Source organism: Mya arenaria, chromosome 3 (assembly GCF_026914265.1).
Source record: "Mya arenaria isolate MELC-2E11 chromosome 3, ASM2691426v1".
Classification (NCBI taxonomy): Eukaryota; Metazoa; Mollusca; class Bivalvia; order Myida; family Myidae; genus Mya; species Mya arenaria.
Genome location: NC_069124.1, coordinates 13,801,842 through 13,823,801, shown reverse-complemented (window position 1 = coordinate 13,823,801; position 21,960 = coordinate 13,801,842). Strand labels below are relative to the sequence as shown.

At 37.1% G+C, this 21,960-nt stretch overlaps 2 protein-coding genes across 2 annotated transcripts; both read left to right on the top strand.

Moving 5' to 3' along the window:
* The first annotated feature begins 4,069 nt into the window (after positions 1-4,069).
* LOC128227299 (allatostatin-A receptor-like) lies at positions 4,070-7,061 on the top strand. The gene is made up of 2 exons (XM_052937702.1): positions 4,070-5,586; positions 6,430-7,061. The coding sequence occupies exons 1-2, from the start codon at positions 4,520-4,522 to the stop codon at positions 6,593-6,595; spliced, it is 1,233 nt and encodes a 410-aa protein (XP_052793662.1). The 5' UTR covers positions 4,070-4,519; the 3' UTR covers positions 6,596-7,061.
* Positions 7,062-18,364: 11,303 nt separating this feature from the next.
* On the top strand, positions 18,365-21,313 carry LOC128227300 (nociceptin receptor-like). The gene is made up of 2 exons (XM_052937703.1): positions 18,365-19,903; positions 20,714-21,313. The coding sequence occupies exons 1-2, from the start codon at positions 18,837-18,839 to the stop codon at positions 20,877-20,879; spliced, it is 1,233 nt and encodes a 410-aa protein (XP_052793663.1). The 5' UTR covers positions 18,365-18,836; the 3' UTR covers positions 20,880-21,313.
* Positions 21,314-21,960: the final 647 nt, after the last annotated feature.

The following is a 21,960-nucleotide window of genomic DNA, read 5'->3' as shown; positions in this document are numbered from 1 at the left end:
CGTATGCACTCGTCTTATACGTGAATATTCTTTGTTTGTCGTAGGTTTAACATGATTCATCGTTATTGATCGTACTATAATCTTACTATAAACGTCAATGTACGTGAGCAATCGTTTATGATCGTGACCAGTTCTTAGAGCAATCGCGGCATCGTTGGTAATCGTATTCATGTCGTAGGGCAATCGTCATATTTGGTATGAAGGTCAGTCAGGTTGTATGGCCCCGACTCACCACGATTTACACGGATACGATCAATCGGGATAAATCCAAGCTTATAAACCGTGATATCGAGATCTTGGCTAAAGTATAAACTGGAACAACCAAACTGTGTGGGCTCGACTCTTCTGATTATAGAAGTTCCTTGATAACTCTAAATTCTGTCACTCGGTGTACTGCCAAGAACACCCAATGGCATGAGCTTCAAGAAGCCACCATCCTATATAACAGTCGTCGTTGGCTGCTGAATTCTGAGAGGTGTTATATCTGGTGTCCTTCTAGTACTGGGGAAGGCGTCAGCGGTAGTTCATCGAAGGTGTAGACAGCACTCTTTGGAGGTTTCTATTAAGGCCTTAAGGGTGTCCAATCTCTGCATGATAGTAGCATCACAGGCCGCCATTGATGATGCATCCAACGCACCAAGGCGAACAATGAGGGCCCATCCAACGCACCAAGGCGAACAACGAGGGCACATCCAACACATCAATGCGAACAATGTAGGCACATCCAAACCATCAATACGAACAATGAGGGCACATCCAACGCATCGATTGGAGCAATAATGGCACATCTATTGAATGTATGCGAGTAAGGCATACACATCCAACTCCATCAATGCAAACAATGAGGGCACCTCGACGCGTCAATGCGAGCATGGAAAGCACATCCAACGCATCAATGCGAGCAGAGCGGGGACCTCTAACGCATCAATGCGAGCAAGGCGGGCACATCCAACACATCAATGCGAGCAGTGCGGGCATATCTGACGCATCAATGCGAGCAAGGCGGGCACATCCAACGCATCAATGTAAGCAATGAGGACACATCCAACGCACCAATTTGACTAATGAGGGCACCCCTAACTCACCAGTGTTGGCACATCCAACGTACCACTGCGAGCATTGAATGAACCCCAAACTCATCAATGTGTTCCATGAAGGCACCTCCAACTCATCAGTTGAGCAATAAGGGCATCACCAATTCATGGATGTTGGCAATAAGGGCACCTCCGTCTCATCAGTTGAGCAATGAGGACACATCCAACTGCTCAATGTGAGCAATGAGGGCATCACCAACTCATCAGTTGAGCAATGAGGACACATCATACTCCTCAATGTGGTCAATGATGGCACCACAAACTCATCAGTTAAGCAATGAAGACACATCAAACTCTTTAATGTGGTCAATTAGGGCACCACCAACTCATCAGTTATGCAATGAAGACACATCCAAGTCACCAATGTGGGCAATGAAGGCACCTCCAACTCATCAGTGGAGCAATGAGAGCATCTCCAACACATCAATGTAGGCAATTAGTGCATCTCAAACTCATCAGTTGAGCAATGAGGACTTATCCAACTCATCAATGTGAGCAATGAAGGCATCTCCAACTCATCAGTGGAGCAATGAGGACACATCCAACTCATCAGTTTAGCAATGAGGACACATCCAACTCATCAATGTGAGCAATGAGGGCACCACCAACTCATCATTGTGAGCAATAAAGATACATCCAATTCATCAATGTTGGCAATGAAAGCACCACCAACTCATCAGTTGAGCAATGAAGACACATCAAACTCCTAAATGTGGGCAATGAGGGCACCACCAACTCATCCGTTGAGCAATTAGGACACATCCAATTACTCAATGTGAGCAATGAAGGCATCACCAACTCATCAGTTGAGCAATGAGGACACATCAAACTCCTCAATGTTGGCAATGAGGACACCAGTAACTCATCAGTTGAGCAATGAGAACACATCAAATTACTCAATGTGGGCAATGAAAGCATCTCCAACTCATCAGTTGAGCAATGAAGACACATCAGACTCATCAATGTGAGCAATGAGGTCACCACCAACTCATCAATGTGAGCATTGAAGACACATCCAACTTATCAATGTGAGTAATGAAGGCACCACCAACTCATCGATGTGAGCAATGAAGACTCATCCAACTAATTAATGTGGGAAATGAAGGTACCACCAACTCATCAGTTGATCAATGAGGACACATCCAACACATCAATGTGAGCAATGAGGACACATCCAACTCATCAATGTGAGCAATGAGGACATATCCAACACATCAATGTGAGCATTGAGGACACATTCAATACATCAATGTGAGCAATGAGGACACATTCAACACATCAATGTGAGCAATGAGGACACATTCAACACATCAATGTGAGCAATGAGGGTACCACCACCTCATCAATGTGAGCAAGACGAGCACCATAAACTCAAAAGGTGAGCAAGAAGGGCACCTCCAACTCATTAATGTTAGCAGTAGGGCACCTCCAACTCATCAATGTGAGCTAGAAGGGCACCTCCAACTCATCAATGTGAGCTTGAAGGGCACCTCCAACTCATCAATGTGAGCTAGAAGTGCACCTCCAACTCATTAATGTGAGCTAGAAGTGCACCTCCAACTCATCAATGTGAGCTTGAAGGGCACCTCCAACTCATCAATGTGAGCTAGAAGTGCACCTCCAACTCATCAATGTGAGCTAGAAGTGCACCTCCAACTCATCAATGTGAGCTAGAAGTGCACCTCCAACTCATCAATGTGAGCTAGAAGTGCACCTCCAACTCATCAATGTGATCAGGAAGGGAACCTCTAACTCATCAATGTGAGCTAGAAGTGCACCTCCAACTCATCAATGTGAGCTAGAAGTGCACCTCCAACTCATCAATGTGAGCAAGGAAAGCATTTTCAACAAATCAATGTGAGCAATAAGGCCACCTTCAACACATCAATGTGAGCAAGAAGGCCACCTACAACTCATCAGTTGCGCAATGAAGGCACCCCAAACACATTAATGTGAGCAAGAAAGCCACCCGACGCATCAATGTGAGCAAGACGAGCACCTACAACTCAACAGGTGAGCAATAAGGGTACCTCCAACTCATCAATGTGAGCAGGAAGGGCACCTCTTACTCATTTATGCAAGCAGGAAGGGCATTTTCAACTCATTATTGTGACCTAGAAGGGCACCTACAATTCATCAATGTCAGCCAGAAGGGCACCTCCAACACATCAATATGAGCAGGAAGGGCACCCCCAACTCATCAATGTGAGCAAGAATGACACCTCCAATTCATCAAAGTCAGCAAGAAGGGCACCTCCAACTCATCAAAGTCAGCAAGAAGGGCACCTCCAACTCATCAATGTCAGCAAGAAGGGCACCTCCAATTCATCAATGTGAGCAAGAAGGGCACCTCTAACTCACCAATGTCAGCAAGAAGGGCACCTCCAATTCATCAATGTGAGCAAGAAGGGCACCTCTAACTCACCAATGTGAGCATTTAGGGTACATTCAATGCATCAATGTGAGCAATGAAGGCACTATCAAGTGAGTATTTAACACTGATTAATAGCTTTTATAAGATATTAATTTTTATTCCGAATCAGATTTTCACTTAAACTATTTGCATGTATATGCATTAACTAATATTATATGAGACAAACACTATCAGCATAATTACTTAACTTTTAAAAGAAGTAACATATATTTCATTGCGTATCTTATTTAATCAAAATGCACATGCATTTACAAGAAATCGCTTCTTCAGCTATGATTTATCGCACACATAAACTCGTGTACTAAATAATTACAGATAAAGTCATCATAAAATGAAGTTTCAATTAACAGGGGCAGAAATTGGGTTTATTTTCTTTATAAAAAAACCGGAAGTATCTCAATAAATTATCAGTACTTCAATTACCTCATTATAGATAACGAAAGTGAAAGTTATCTAACGACAGTTATCACAGTTAATAATGAGCTCATAGAAAGACAAGATAGAGAGGTGAATATATTTGAAAGAGGAAACTTTTTCATTTGTTATCGTTTTGTTGAGGTTCTTGCACGTAATTATGATAAACGAAAATGTGTTTCAACCGGACTGTTTTTAATATTCGTCAGACAATGTGTAGTTTGTGTGATATCAATACATGACTCGCTTATTATAACATATTCAATTGGACCAAAGTTTCAAGCTAAGTATTACAATGTGTTGTGAAATTAATGAAACATAAACGGTAACCATATTGTAAGATTTGGTGAAATTAAATCTGATGAACAAAATTTATACAAAGGAATACTGGCTATACATAACATACTACAGGAAATTGAAATGGCACTGGAGATGATTCCTTTGTATTTGACCTCGTTCCACAGGGATCCGTTTCCAGGATTGTTTTCTGATCGATCGTTTTAAAAAGGATATATTGCCATCAAACGGAAAACGTGTAGGCTCTTTTTTAAGCAATAAAACACTCGATTCAAAACAAATGCATAATACCACAGATAGCCTATTTTCGCTAGATTACTCATATATCGGGGACAATACTACGACACCATGTATAAATATCACCACCGCGACAAGCGACTCCGTTACAAACGAGACCGCTACCATCACCTACGTACAAGAAACGGTCTCCAACTGGCTCTGGCGGACGGTTTCTCCTATTCTATTATGTGCAGGATTGACAGGCAACGCGTTGACGGTGCGCGTGCTGACGCGACTCGGTACCGCGCGCCAGCCAACTTTAACGTTTCTCCTGTTTCTCGCTATAACAGATTCCGTCATCTTGTTGACGGGGCTACCTCGTTACTGGATTTCATACACATTCGACTACGATATAAGTCACCTCAGTAACGCCGGCTGCAAGTTTTATTATTTCTTCATCTACTCGTCCATGCAGTACTCTTCATGGATCCTCGTTGGAGTCTCCGTTGAACGGGTTGTTAAAACGTATTTTCCGTTCCGTTATAAACGTTGGTATACAACCAAACGGGTTAAAATAGGACTAGTAATTACGTTAATTGTATTGATTCTAGTTAATTTACATTTCTTTTTTACCAATGGTATCAATGACTTCACTGAGGGAGAGTGTTCATCTTTGACACCAAATTTTAAAACGTTCGACGATTACGTGTTCGTTTATATCGATTTCACAGTATTAAGCTTAGTTCCCTTCGTCATCATGCTCATTTCAAACATATTTCTAATCCGAATACTCAGAAATGTTCAGTTAAAGCGCTCTAACATGATGCATGAGCGGTACGTCCGGAATACTAACAGGTTTAGCGTACGCATGACAAAGATGCTGCTGGTATGCACGATGTACTTTCTAGCGGCCACCGCGCCGATTAGCATTTTCTTTGTGGTCGATTCGTATCTCCGTCATGGGTTCGAAGACTCTGGGAACAAAGCTGGTGTAGCCCGGATGGACCTTGCCTGGAGTACAATGTACTTGTTTAGTTTCTCCAACTACTGCGTCAACTTCTACCTATACACAGCCATGAACGACCGCTTCTCTCGGGAGCTCCGGGCTGTCCTCTACTGCAAACCAAGGTCAGTGTCATGCGCATCCAACTTTAATAAGAAAATTCATCGAACATTGGATTTGATAATATTGTAAGGTATTCAATTGAATTCAATACTTTATTGCGTCCCAGAATGAAGGCATGTGAATCGGAAAATAAATAGTTAATGAGGAAAACATATTCAAACATAATTGATGAATTAACATTCACATAGATAGGATGTATACAAACTATTGTTCAAAGGCTGAATATAAAAGAATATTCAATATTGAACAAATATACAAGGTGTTCAATGTGATACTTCCCTTAACAAAACCAAACATAAGGTAATTGGAATGGAGACAGGATACATGATGTTAACAATAGAAAGAAAAAAACCCCTATAAATCAATAATGCAGTATGCAGAAAGTGTAGGATTACTTTGAATAGTCAATACACAATGTATATAATTTAGTCGAGTTACCATGCGTTGCTTGAACGAATTGAAAATATTTTACGATCGTTTACTAATTATACATTTACTTAAACTCGATCATACTTCTACTATTTATGTATTGACTAACTAACTCACCTGTATTTCATTTAATCAATTAATTTATTTTATTTATTTATTTATTTATTTTATTTATTAATTTATTTATTTATTTATTTATTTATTTATTTATTTATTTATTTATTTATTTATTTATTTATTTATTTATTTATTTATTTATTTATTTATTTATTTTATTCTCTGTCTGTCTGTCTGTCTCTCTGTCCGTCGGGCGAACATCCACAACATTTCAATTTCAGTTACTAGGTTTCACCGCCCAAACATAAAACAAACATTTTATCATGAGCAAGTGTTAACAAATCTAACGAACATTTTAGTGGCCGCCGATGGAGCAGCGCATACAGCATCCGTGAACGGAGCAGTTACCGGAAACAGTCCAGCAGCTATGGTCTGGAGTTGGAACCGGAAACCATGGCGACTGTGGTGTCAGACTCTATTCATAGCCATCCGATAGCTGGGTCTTCCGAAGAATCAGTGATCTAATCGTGCGATGTAGAAATAATAAGTTAATCACATTATTTTTGACTTGTTAGAAGTGTGCTTATTCTACCTAAAAGTTGTTTAATACGTTAAACAGATCTGATCTTAACATGTTATAATGATTTATAGTGAAGATCAATATGTTAATATATCTCGTTTACATGACGAGATCTAACCCTGGGGGTACTAGGGCAAATTAACGCCATGGGCAAATGTGCTTATGCATTCCCTTCAGTTGTATTATTTTTAATTAGAGAATGTATATCACCTGTTTCAATTAAATCTAACATATACTTATTAACAATTGAAATGCAAATAATTTGTCTATTCAAATTCTTCTTATAAGAAGATTCTAGGGAATTTTACACACAAAAAATGCATGGAAACGTCTCTGCTTCTTTCAGTTTCTTGACAGTGATGTATAATTCAGATTTGTTTTATTATTTTTAATTGTTTGCAGTCAATAACATGTTTAATCTCATAACAAATATATTGTGATTTATTTAATTATTAATATTTATTTGATTTCAGCAATGATATAAACATAAAGAATCACTGTCTTTCTAAAATGCACCCTGGCTAATTGCATGTGTGTTTGCAGCACGTTTTCGACTTGTTTCAACTTCCAGCTTGAACAGTCACATTTCAAGCGGGTTTCAAATCACGTTTAAAGTGATCACGCAATGTTGGAATTCATCGGTTTCCAGTTGGAATTATGAACAAAAAGTCAGATCGCGGGTTTTCATATTTATATTCAGGAAATTATGTTTTATGCATTTTTTTTAAAGCGTTAGTAGCATTTTTAGTAATAAATCATTAATTTTCGAACGGAAATATGAAAATCTGCGATATGATCTTTTGTCAGCAGTATAATATCAATGTTTTTCATTTTTTTACGCAAAAATGGTTCATTCAAAGAAGACAACGAATAAAAAAAGTTGCCTAAAAGGGTAAATCTGAGAGAATGCAGCTTTAAAGTGAAATATATTTGGGCCAAATTATTTTGAAATCCATTCATTGGTACATCAGATATGGTACTTAAAAAATCAAAAACCTATGTTTTTTATCCGCCTTAACACACACTTTATACACAGCAAGTATTCTTTTGTAATCGTATTTTAAATTGAACAACATGACAAGCACACTACATTTGTCAAGCTAATTGACAGTCACCGAGACAAAATGGACAAAAGCTATGAAATGGACAAAACGAAATATACAAGAGATAGCTATGGAATGGACAAAGCAAAATGGACAAAAGATAGCTATGAAATGGACAAAGCGAAATGGACAAGAGATAGCTATGAAATGGACAAAACGAAATGGACAAGAGATACCTATGGAATGGACAAAGCAAAATGGACAAGAGATAGCTATGGAATGGACAAAGCAAAATGGACAAGAGATAGCTATGAAATGGACAAAACGAAATGGACAAGAGATAGCTATGGAATGGACAAAGCAAAATGGACAAGAGATAGCTATGAAATGGATATCTGCAAAATGGACAAGAGATACCTATGGAATGCACAAAACTAAATGGACAAGAGATAGCTATGGAATGGACAAAGCAAAATGGACAAGAGATAGCTATGGAATGGACAAAGCAAAATGGACAAGAGATAGCTATGGAATGGACAAAGCAAAATGGACAAGAGATAGCTATGGAATGGACAAAACGAAATGGACAAGAGATAGCGATGAAATGGGCAAAACGAAATGGACCAGAGATAGCTATGAAATCGACAAACCGAAATGGACAAGAGATGGCTATGGAATGGACAAAGCGAAATGGACCAGAGATAGCTAAGAAATGGACAAAACGAAATGGACCAGAGATAGCTATGAAATGGACAAAACGAAATGGACAAGAGATAGCTATGAAATGGACAAAGCAAAATGCACAAGAGATAGTTATGAAATGGACAAAGCGAAATGGACAAGAGATAGCTATGAAATGGAAAAAGCGAAATGGACAAGAGATAGCTATGAAATGGACAAAACGAAATGGACAAGAGATAGCTATGAAATGGACAAAGCGAAATGAACAAGAGATAGCTATGAAATGGACAAAACGAAATGAACAAGAGATAGCTATGAAATGGACAAAGCGAAATGAACAAGAGATAGCTATGAAATGGACAAAACGAAATGGACAAGAGATACCTATGAAATGGACAAAGAGAAATGGACAAGAGATAGCTATGAAATGGACAAAACGAAATGGACAAGAGATAGCTATGAAATGGACAAAGCGAAATGGACAAGAGATAGCTATGAAATGGACAAAACGAAATGGACAAGAGATAGCTATGAAATGGACAAAACGAAATGGACAAGAGATAGCTATGAAATGGACGAAGCGAAATGGACAAGAGATAGCTATGAAATGGACAAAATGAAATGGACCAAAGATAGCTATGAAATGGACAAAACGAAATGGACAAGAGATAGTTATGAAATGGACAAAACGAAATGGACAAGAGATGGCTATGAAATGGACAAAACGAAATATACAAGAGATAGCTATGAAATGGACAAAACGAAATGGACAAGAGATAGCTATAAAAAGGACAAAAAGAAATGGACCAGAGATAGCTATGAAATGGACAAAACGAAATATACAAGAGATAGCTATGAAATGGACAAAACGAAATGGACAAGAGATAGCTATGAAATGGACAAAACGAAATGGACAAGAGATAGCTATGGAATGGACAAAACGAAATGGACAAGAGATAGCTATGAAATGGACAAAGCGAAATGGACAAGAGATAGCTATGAAATGGACAAAACGAAATGGACAAGAGATAGCTATGAAATGGACAAAAAGAAATGGACCAGAGATGGCTATGAAATGGACAAAACGAAATATACAAGAGATAGCTATGAAATGGACAAAACGAAATGGACAAGAGATAGCTATGAAAAGGACAAAAAGAAATGGACAAGAGATGGCTATGGAATGGACAAAACGAAATATACAAGAGATAGCTATGAAATGGACAAAACGAAATGGACAAGAGATAGCTATGAAAAGGACAAAAAGAAATGGACAAGAGATGGCTATGAAATGGACAAAACGAAATATACAAGAGATGGCTATGAAATGGACAAAATGAAATGGACAAGAGATGGCTATGAAATGGACAAAACGAAATGGACAAGAGATGGCTATGAAATGGACAAAACGAAATATACAAGAGATAGCTATGAAATGGACAAAACGAAATGAACAAGAGATAGCTATGAAAAGGACAAAAAGAAATGGACAAGAGATGGCTATGAAATGGACAAAACGAAATATACAAGAGATAGCTATGAAATGGACAAAATGAAATGGACAAGAGATGGCTATGAAATGGACAAAGCGAAATGCACAAGAGATAGCTATGAAATCGACAAAACGAAATGGACAAGAGATGGCTATGGAATGGACAAAGCGAAATGGACCAGAGATAGCTATGAAATGGACAAAGCGAAATGGACAAGAGATAGCTATGAAATGGACAAAACGAAATGGACCAGAGATAGCTATGAAAAGGACAAAAAGAAATGGACCAGAGATAGCTATGGAAAGGACAAAACGAAATGGACAAGAGATGGCTATGAAATCGACAAAACGAAATGAACCAGAGATAGCTATGGAATGGACAAAACGAAATGGACAAGAGATAGCTATGAAATCGACTAAACGAAATGGACAAGAGATGGCTATGGAATGGACAAAACGAAATGGACCAGAGATAGCTATGGAATGGAAAAAACGAAATGGACAAGAGACAGACATGAAATTGACAAAACGAAATGGAGAAGAGATTGCTATGAAATCGACAAAACGAAATGGAAAAGAGATAGCTAAGAAATGGACAAAACGAAATGGACAAGAGATGGCTATGAAATCGACAAAACGAAATGGACAAGAGATGGCTATGGAATGGACAAAGCGAAATGGACAAGAGATAGCTAAGAAATGGACAAAACGAAATGGACCAGAGATAGCTATGAAATGGACAAAACGAAATGGACAAGAGATAGCTATGAAATGGACAAAGCGAAATGGACAAAAGATAGCTATGAAATGGACAAAGCGAAATGGACAAGAGATAGCTATGAAATGGACAAAGCGAAATGGACAAGAGATAGCTATGAAATGGACAAAACGAAATGGACAAGAGATAGCTATGAAATGGACAAAACGAAATGGACAAGAGATAGCTATGAAATGGACAAAACGAAATGGACAAGAGATAGTTATGAAATGGACAAAACGAAATGAACAAGAGATAGCTATAAAATGGACAAAGCTGAATGGACAAGAGATAGCTATGAAATGGACAAAGCGGAATGGACAAGAGATAACTTTGAAAAGGACAAAACGAAATATATAAGAGATACCTATGAAATGGACAAAACGAAATATACAAGAGATACCTAAGGAATGGACAAAACGAAATATACAAGAGATAGCTATGAAATGGACAAAACGAAATATACAAGAGATAGCTATGAAATGGACAAAACGAAATGGACCAGAGATAGCTATGAAATCGACAAAACAAAATGGACCAGAGATAGCTATGAAATGGACAAAACGAAATGGACAAGAGACAGCTATGAAATGGACAAATCGAAATGGACAAGAGATAGCTATGAAATAGACAAAGCGGAATGGACAAGAGATAGCTATGAAATGGACAAAACGAAATATACAAGAGATACCTATGAAATGGACAAAACGAAATATACAAGAGATACCTATGAAATGGACAAAACGAAATGGACAAGAGATAGCTATGGAATGGACAAAACGAAATGGACAAGAGATAGCTATGAAATGGACAAAACGAAATGGACCAGAGATAGCTATGAAATGGACAAAACGAAATGGACCAGAGATAGCTATGAAAAGGACAAAAAGAAATGGACCAGAGATAGCTATGGAATGGACAAAACGAAATGGACAAGAGATAGCTAAGAAATGGACAAAGCGAAATGGACAAGAGATGGCTATGAAATCGACAAAACGAAATGGACAAGAGATGGCTATGGAATGGACAAAACGAAATGGACAAGAGATAGCTATGAAATGGACAAAACGAAATGGACAAGAGATAGCTATGAAATGGACAATGCGAAATGGACAAGAGATAGCTAAGAAATGGACAAAACGAAATGGACCAGAGATAGCTATGAAATGGACAAAGCGAAATGGACAAGAGATAGCTAAGAAATGGACAAAACGAAATGGACCAGAGATAGCTATGAAATGGACAAAACGAAATGGACAAGAGATAGCTATGAATTGGACAAAACGAAATGGACCAGAGATAGCTATGAAATGAACAAAACGAAATGGACAAGAGATAGCTAAGAAATGGACAAAACGAAATGGACCAGAGATAGCTATGGAATGGACAAAACGAAATGGACAAGAGATAGCTAAGAAATGGACAAAACGAAATGGACCAGAGATAGCTATGAAATGGACAAAACGAAATGGACAAGAGATAGCTAAGAAATGGACAAAACGAAATGGACCAGAAATAGCTATGAAATGGACAAAACGAAATGGACAAGAGATAGCTACGAAATGGACAAAGCGAAATGGACAAGAGATAGCTATGAAATGGACAAAGCGAAATGACAAGAAATAGCTAAGAAATGGACAAAACGAAATGGACCAGAGATAGCTATGAAATGGACAAAACGAAATGGACAAGAGATAGCTAAGAAATGGACAAAACGAAATGGACCAGAGATAGCTAAGAAATGGACAAAACGAAATGGACAAGAGATAGCTATGAAATGGACAAAGCGAAATGGACAAGAGATAGCTATGAAATGGACAAAGCGAAATGGACAAGAGATAGCTATGAAATGGACAAAACGAAATGGACAAGAGATAGCTATGAAATGGACAAAACGAAATGGACAAGGGATAGCTATGAAATGGACAAAACGAAATGGACAAGAGATAGTTATGAAATGGACAAAACGAAATGAACAAGAGATAGCTATGAAATGGACAAAGCGGAATGGACAAGAGATAGCTATGAAATGGACAAAGCGGAATGGACAAGAGATAACTTTGAAAAGGACAAAACGAAATATATAAGAGATACCTATGAAATGGACAAAACGAAATATACAAGAGATACCTATGGAATGGACAAAACAAAATATACAAGAGATAGCTATAAAATGGACAAAACGAAATGGACAAGAGATAGCTATGGAATGGACAAAACGAAATCGCCAAGAGATAGCTATGAAATGGACAAAACGAAATGGACAAGAGATAGCTATGAAATGGACAAAGTGAAATGGACAAGAGATAGCTATGAAATGGACAAAACGAAATGGACAAGAGATAGCTATGAAATGGACAAAACGAAATATACAAGAGATAGCTATGAAATGGACAAAACGAAATATACAAGAGATAGCTATGAAATGGACAAAACGAAATGGACAAGAGATAGCTATGGAATGGACAAAACGAAATGGACAAGAGATAGCGATGAAATGGGCAAAACGAAATGGACCAGAGATAGCTATGAAATCGACAAACCGAAATGGACAAGAGATGGCTATGGAATGGACAAAGCGAAATGGACCAGAGATAGCTAAGAAATGGACAAAACGAAATGGACCAGAGATAGCTATGAAATGGACAAAACGAAATGGACAAGAGATAGCTATGAAATGGACAAAGCAAAATGCACAAGAGATAGTTATGAAATGGACAAAGCGAAATGGACAAGAGATAGCTATGAAATGGAAAAAGCGAAATGGACAAGAGATAGCTATGAAATGGACAAAACGAAATGGACAAGAGATAGCTATGAAATGGACAAAGCGAAATGAACAAGAGATAGCTATGAAATGGACAAAACGAAATGAACAAGAGATAGCTATGAAATGGACAAAGCGAAATGAACAAGAGATAGCTATGAAATGGACAAAACGAAATGGACAAGAGATACCTATGAAATGGACAAAGAGAAATGGACAAGAGATAGCTATGAAATGGACAAAACGAAATGGACAAGAGATAGCTATGAAATGGACAAAGCGAAATGGACAAGAGATAGCTATGAAATGGACAAAACGAAATGGACAAGAGATAGCTATGAAATGGACAAAGCGAAATGGACAAGAGATAGCTATGAAATGGACAAAACGAAATGGACAAGAGATAGCTATGAAATGAACAAAGCGAAATGGACAAGAGATAGCTATGAAATGGACAAAACGAAATGGACAAGAGATACCTATGAAATGGACAAAGCGAAATGGACAAGAGATAGCTATGGAATGGACAAAACGAAATGAACAAGAGATAGCTATGAAATGGACAAAGCGAAATGAACAAGAGATAGCTATGAAATGGACAAAACGAAATGAACAAGAGATAGCTATGAAATGGACAAAGCGAAATGGACAAGAGATAGCTATGAAATGGACAAAACGAAATGGACAAGAGATAGCTATGAAATGGACAAAACGAAATGGACAAGAGATAGCTATGAAATGGACAAAACGAAATGGACAAGAGACAGACATGAAATTGACAAAACGAAATGGACAAGAGACAGACATGAAATCGACAAAACGAAATGGACAAGAGACAGACATGAAATGGACATAACAAAACAGGATCAGCGCACTAATAAAGTTAGCTTGCAACTAAAATCAGTGAAACGTTAATGCCAAACAATTGAAGCTAGAATAGACACACATCAAGCGGGTTTCACGTCGCGTTTAAAGTCATCGAGCCTTGTGGGCATTCGCATGTGTGCCAGTTGGATTGACGTCAGCTTTTGGTCAGATCTGCTATCGTTGAGGGCAAATGTTGTTGTTGTTGTTGTTGTTGTCAAATGTTGACAGATTGTCTCATGGAGAATACTCGTTGTGAATTTAATAGGAATGTCATTATTGTAAGAAGTGTTCTTAAAGTTTCTATCCTTTCTTCATTTATAGGTTCATATGTGGAGATCTAAACACTTACTGCTGCCAGGTCATTTCGGATTAACCTCAAATTACTCTAAAACAAAAGGAAGATATATCTTCTGGCTGCACTTCTCGTCAACACTGGAATTATGCTCCGGACAACAGATAAGAATAGCAAGCTCCCATAGTGAAAATATGGTTAAAGAAGATTTAATTCAGAACATAATATATGGACGTAGGATTAAAAATATTTTGCGCACTGCATCTGCTATCTATTTTTTATCAAAGTGTACCGTTTAATTTCGTTGTGTACTTTTTGAGTTATTGTCTGGACAGCAGCTTCCTGATAAATATATACTGTAAAAGTGAGAGGGAGATCATCTCCAATGGCTGCACGTAGGATTATGATTCTCGCGCACTTTATTTATGCGTATTGCTCTCTATCTATGTCTCGGGTTTCATTTAAATCACCTCGGTAGTCTTTAACTTAATCTCTGTCCAAGGTGTTGAAGTATTAATGGACGGACAACGCGGCGACTATATGTTCTCCTTACTTTAGATGAAATATTTGTTTGTTTAGCACTTTCATACATAAAAATTATATTTCGTCCGTTCCTGTGTTTAAACTCTTTTTATTTTATTTCGTTCTCCCCTCCATTTTTTCCCGCCCAAAACCCGACGAAACAAGCATGTACACACGTGTGATTATTTTGTTTGAGGATACATTGTAACGAACATGAATATATATATTATAATAATTTATATAACATTATTTCAAGCTAAGAATTCGAATGAAGTTAAAGACATACATTAACTTCCCTACATCGCAAATGCAAATAAAGATAACTTCCTCAAAGCATATTATACTAACAATATGATCAACTCGTTAAAGATACTTAGTTACTCGTTTACTCGTGCAAAAGTTTTCAGGACAATATAATCCGACATTGGAGCCTTCACCAAGAGCAGAAGGCATTGCCAGGTGTGATCTTGAATTCATTTGTGCATATGATGGAGCCATAAATGTCTCAGTTTGTAGATGTTATATTGATGAACTATGAAGTGTCTAGACACAAGATACACAGTATATCAATCACTGGTAAACACTAACCTTTGCAATGCATTCTGTCTTGGCAACATCATGTTCAGTGCTGTTCTGAGAGATATCAAGAAGTAAAGTCATAGTATGGGATGGAACTGTGAAATAAGATTTAACTGATCGTATGTCAAGAGCAACCCTTCGGAAATATATGTTTTAGATATGTAAGCATATTAATGAACAACATCGAATCATTAACATTAATAAAAGACGAATATGAAATTGTTAAGGCTATGAAATAAATAACGAAAACTAGTATAATAGGCTAAGATTTGCAGTCCATGTTGCTTCCGTGACCTTTAAACCGCCGTTCTCACAACATATCACCCTTCATGAAAACTCGACCTACCAGGCGCAGTGCCGGAAAACACCAGCAAGACCACTGGCTGTGATTTCGTGGCTAAACGATTCTAAAACTCGTGATCTCTTAGACGATGACAAGGACGTTACTGCTGAAGTAACACAAACAACAGAGACTATAGACACCATGATAACTACTATTTCAACCGTTAAAGGTAGTGTGGGCATTTTTGATTACGGGATATCACTCTTTTGCACAGCAAGCAATGTTGGTGGTGTACACGTTATATCTTCACAAAGAATCTACATTGAAGTTGAATGTAAGAATCTACAGAGTTTAAGTCTGTTTAGCTACCTCATTAGCTACCTATTCCATGAATTATTCAATGCTAACACTACCAATACTCCCATTTAAAACATTTACATTACATTACACAAAACAAATATGTACAGCTTTAAATGCAACAACATTCATGGCCAACAATACCACATTTACCATTTTCAGTAATATATTTTTGAGAATAATTATATAATCTACATTGGTTATAGTACGAGAAGCGTTCATTTGTAGTGGCAGCATAGCTGCAAAAGCACAGTGTTCACATGCGCACATCAGCAGCAAAACATGATCAGTGTCAGTTGAAAAAAATACACATTTATTGTTAAGGTATCATTTAGCACGTCCTTTGTTAAAAAAGCTTTACAAAAAGAGAGGGCACATCTACAGAGTTACATCCGAATTCATTATTAAATGCATTGTTCTTTAGAATGATTACTTGAACATGAAAAACAGAATGTTGTCCGAGCAAATTTCCCCCACAAAGTTACACATACACACAAAACCGTAAGAAAATAAATGTGTTTACAGTTCAACAGCTATAAAGCAATGAAAGACATGGAGTCTTTATGTATTTAAGTGATTTTTGTGAGTATGTTTACATGTAATTGTAAAAGGTCTAAGGTTAGAGATTTCCGAAAAGTACGTTTAAGATACGTAAAACCATTTTTAAAAGCAATGCCATAGATGATATGTTGGCGGAGTACACGTTATATCTTCACAAAGAATCTACATTGGAGTTGAATGTAAGTAATCCGATTCACATTTAAAAGTATAAACCCAATTCAAAGGGCAATTTAAGTATTACATTAATAATACAATGTAAAGAGTTCCAAACCTTGCAGTAAAATCATTAAATTCAATATCGATCATGAAAATGTTTCTGACCTTGTTTGATTTAAGCAATATTTATTTCATATAACATTGACGCTTTGCAGTAAAACCAATTTTGAGCTACAACTAATCAATGTGATCAAAAAGGGCGCCTACAACTAATCAATGTGATAAAGAAGGGCGCCTACAACTTATCAATGTGAGCAGGAAGAGCCCCTACAAATCATCAATGTTAGCCCGAAGGGCACCTCCAACACATTAATGTAAGCAGGAAGGGCATCTCCATCTCATCAATGTGAACAAGAAGGGCAACTCCAACTCATCAATGTGTGCAATTAGGCCACCTTCAACGCATCAATGTGAGCAATGAAGCCAACTTCAACGCATCAATGTGAGCAAGAAGACCACCTTTAACGCATCAATGTGAGCAATGAAGCCAACTTCAACGCATCAATGTGAGCAAGAAGGCCACCTCCAACGCATCAATATGAGCAAGAAGGGCACCTCCAACATATCAATTTTAGGAAGAAGGCCACCTCCATCGCATGAATGTGAGCAAGAAGGGCACCTCGAATGCATCAATGTGAGCAAGTAGAGCATCTCCATCATATCAGTGTGAGGAAGAAGGCCACCTCTAACGCATGAATGTGTGCAAGAAGGACACCTCAAATGCATCAATGTGAGCAAGAAGGGCACCTCCAACGCATAAATGCGAGCAAGAAGGGCACCTTTAACTCATCAATGTTAGCATTTAGGGCATATTCAATGCATCAATGTAAGCAATGAAGGCACTATCAAGTGAATATTAAACACTGATCAATAGTGTTTATAAGATATTAATCTTCATTCCGAATCAGATTTTCACTTAAACTATTTGCATGTTTATGCATTAACTAATATTATATGAACAAACACTATCAGTACAATTACTTAACTTAAAAAGAAATAGCATATGTCATACCTTTTCTTATTTAATCAAAATGCACATGTATTTACGAGAAATCGCTTCTTCAGATGTGAATTATCGCACACATAAACTCGTGTACTATATAATTACAGATAAAGTCAACATAAAATGAAGTTTCAACTAACAGGGGAAGAAATTGAGTACATTTTCTTCATAAAAAAATGGAAGTATCTAAATAAATTATCAGTACTTCAATTATCTCATAAAAGATAACGAAAGTGAAAGTTATCTAACGACAGTTATCACAGTTACAAATGAGCTCATAGAAAGACAAGACAGAGAGGTGAATATATTTGAAAGAGGAAACTTTTTCATTTGTTATCGTTTTGTTGAGGTTCTTGCACGTAATTATGATAAACGAAAATGTGTTTCAACCGGACTGTTTTATATATTCGTCAGACGATGTGTAGTTTGTGTGATATCAATACATGACTCGCTTATTATAACATATTCAATAGTACTACAATGTGTTGTGAAATTAATGAAACATAAACGGTAACCATATTGTAAGATTTGGTGAAATTAAATCTGATGAACAAAATTAATACAAAGGAATACTGGCTATACATAACGTACTGTAGGAAATTGAAATGACACTGGAGATGATTCCTTTGTATTTGACCTCGTTCCACAGGGATCCGTTTCCAGGATTGTTTTCTGATCGATCGTTTTAAACAGGATATATTGCCATCAAACGGAAAACGGCAGTGTAGGGTCTTTTTTAAGCGATAAAACACTCGAATCAAAACAAATGCATAACACCACAGATAGCATATTTTCGCTAGATTACTCATATATCGGGGACAATACTACGACACCATGTATAAATATCACCACCGCGACAAGCGACTCCGTTACAAAGGAGACCGCTACCATCACCTACGTACAAGAAACGGTCTCCAACTGGCTATGGCGGACGGTTCCTCTTATTCTATTTTGTGCAGGATTGCTAGGCAACGCGTTGACGGTGCGCGTGCTGACGCGACTCGGCACCGCGCGCCAGCCAACTTTAACGTTTCTCCTGTTTCTCGCTATAACAGATTCCGTCGTTTTGTTGACGGGACTTCCTCGCTACTGGATTTTATACACATTCGACTACGATATTCGTCTCATCAGTAACGCCAGCTGCAAGTTTTATTATTTCTTCATCTACTCGTCAATGCAGTTCTCTTCGTGGATTCTCGTTGGAGTCTCCGTAGAACGGGTTGTAAAAACATATTTTCCGTTCCGTTATAAACGTTGGTATACAACTAAACGGGTTAAAATAGGACTTGTAATTACGTTGTTTGTATTGATTCTAGTAAACATACATTTCTTTTTCACCAATGGTATCAATGATTTCACTGAGGGAGAGTGTTCATCTTTGACACAAGAGTTTTCATGGTTTGACGATTACGTGTTCGTTTATATCGATCTCACTGTATATAGCTTAGTTCCCTTCGTCATCATGTTCATTTCAAACATATTTCTAATCCGAATACTCAGAAATGTTCAGTTAAAGCGCTCTAACATGATGCATGAGCGGTATGTCCGGAATACTAACAGGTTTAGCGTACGCATGACAAAGATGCTCCTGGTATGCACGATATACTTTCTAGCGGCCACCGCACCGATTAGCATTTTCTTTGTGGTCGATTCTTACCTCAGTCCTGGGTTCAAAGACTCTGGGGATAAAGCTGACGTAGCCCGGATGGACCTTGCCCAGAGTACAATCAACTTGTGTAGTTACTCCAATTACTGCGTCAACTTCTACCTATACACAGCCATGAACGACCGCTTCTCTCGGGAGCTCCGGGCTGTCCTCTGCTGTAAACCAAGGTCAGTGTCATGCGCATCCAACTTTAATAAGAAAATTCATCGAACATTGGATTTAATAATATTGTAAGGTATTCAATTGAATTCAATACTTTATTGCGTCCCAGAAAGAAGGCATGTGAATCGGAAAATAAATAGTTAATGAGGAAAACGTATTCAAACATAATTGATGAATTAACATTCACAAAGATAGGATGTATACAAACTATTGTTCAAAGGCTGAATATAAAAGAATATTCAATATTGAACAAATATACAAGGTGTTCAATGTGATACTTCCCTTAACAAAACCAAAAATAAGGTAATTGGAATGGAGACAGGATACATGATGTTTACAATAGAAAGAAAAAAACTATAAATCAATAATGCAGAATGTAGAAAGTGTAGGATTTCTTTGAACAGTCACTACACAATATATATAATTTAGTCGAGTTATCATGCGTTGCTTGAACGACTTGAAAATATTTTACGATCGTTTACTAATTATACATTTACTTAAACATCGATCATACTTCTACTATTTATGAATTGACTTACTTACTCACCTGTATTTATTTATTTAGTAAGTTGGTTAGTTGGTTGGTAATTTATTTATTTATTTATTTATTTATTTATTTATTTATTTATTTATTTATTTATTTATTTATTTATTTATTTATTTATTTATTTATTTATTTATTTATTTACTTATTTACTTATTTATTTATTTATTTATTTATTTATTTATTTATATTATTCTTTGTCTGTCTGTCTGTCTGTCCGTCCGTCCGTTTTATCATGAGCAAGTGTTAACAAATCTAACGAACATTTTAGTGGCCGCCGATGGAGCAGCGCATACAGCATCCGTGAACGGAGTAGTTACCGGAAACAGTCCAGCAGCTATGGTCCGGAGTTGGAACCGGAAACCATGGCGACTGTGGTGTCAGACTCTATGCATAGCCATCCGATAGCTGGGTCTTCCGAAGAATCAGTGATCTAATCGTGCGATGTAGACATAATAAGTTAATCACATTATTTTTGAACTGTTATATGTGTGCTTATTCTACCTTAAAGTTGTTTAATACGTTAAAAAGATCTGATCTTAACATGTTATAATGTTTCATAGTGAAGATCAATATGTTAATATATCTCGTTTACATGACGAGATTTAACCCTGGGGGTACAAGGGCAAATTAACGCCATGGGCAAATGTGCTTATGCATTCCCTTCAGTTGTATTATTTTTATTAAGATAATGTATATCACCTGTTTCAATTAAATCTAACATATACTTATTAATAATTGAAATGCAAATAATTTGTCTATCCAAATTCTTCTTATTAGAAGATTCTAGGGAATTTTACACACAAAAAATGCATGGAAACGTCTCTGCTTCTTTCAGTTTCTTGACAGTGATTCAGATTTGTTTTATTATTTTTAATTGTTTGCAGTCAATAACGTGTTTAATCCCATAACGAATATATCGTGATTCATTTAATTATTAATATTTATTTGATTACAGCAATGATATAAACATAACGAATCACTGTCTTCCTAAAATGCACCCCGGGTAATTGCATGTGTGTTTGCAGCACGTTTTCGATTTGTTTCCACTTCCAGCTTGAACAGTCACATTTCAAGCGGGTTTCAAATCACGTTTAAAGTGATCACGCAATGTTGGTATTCGACGGTTGCCAGTTGGAATTATGAACAAAAAGTCAGATCGCGGGTTTTCATATTTATATTCAGGAAATGATGTTTTATGCATTTTTCTTAAAGCGTTAGTAGCATTTTTAGCAATAAATCATTAATTTTCGAACGGAAATATGAAAATCTGCGATCTGATCTTTTGTCAGCAGTATAATATCACTGTTTTTCAATTTTTTACGCAAAAATGGTTCATTCAAAGACGACAAAGAATAAAAAAAGTTGCCTAAAAGGGTAAATCTGAGAGAAAATGCAGCTTTAAAGTGAAATATATTTGGGCCAAATTATTTTGAAATCCTTTCATTGGTACATCAGATATGGTACTTAAAAAATAAAAAAAACGTATGTTTTTATCCGCCTTATCACACACTTTAT

Coding starts and splice junctions, on each gene's coding strand:
- LOC128227299 (XM_052937702.1), top strand. CDS start 4,520: ATGCATAATACCACAGATAGCCTATTTTCGCTAGATTACTCATATATC. Junction 5,587..6,429: donor GTCCTCTACTGCAAACCAAG/GTCAGTGTCATG, acceptor CGAACATTTTAG/TGGCCGCCGATGGAGCAGCG.
- LOC128227300 (XM_052937703.1), top strand. CDS start 18,837: ATGCATAACACCACAGATAGCATATTTTCGCTAGATTACTCATATATC. Junction 19,904..20,713: donor GTCCTCTGCTGTAAACCAAG/GTCAGTGTCATG, acceptor CGAACATTTTAG/TGGCCGCCGATGGAGCAGCG.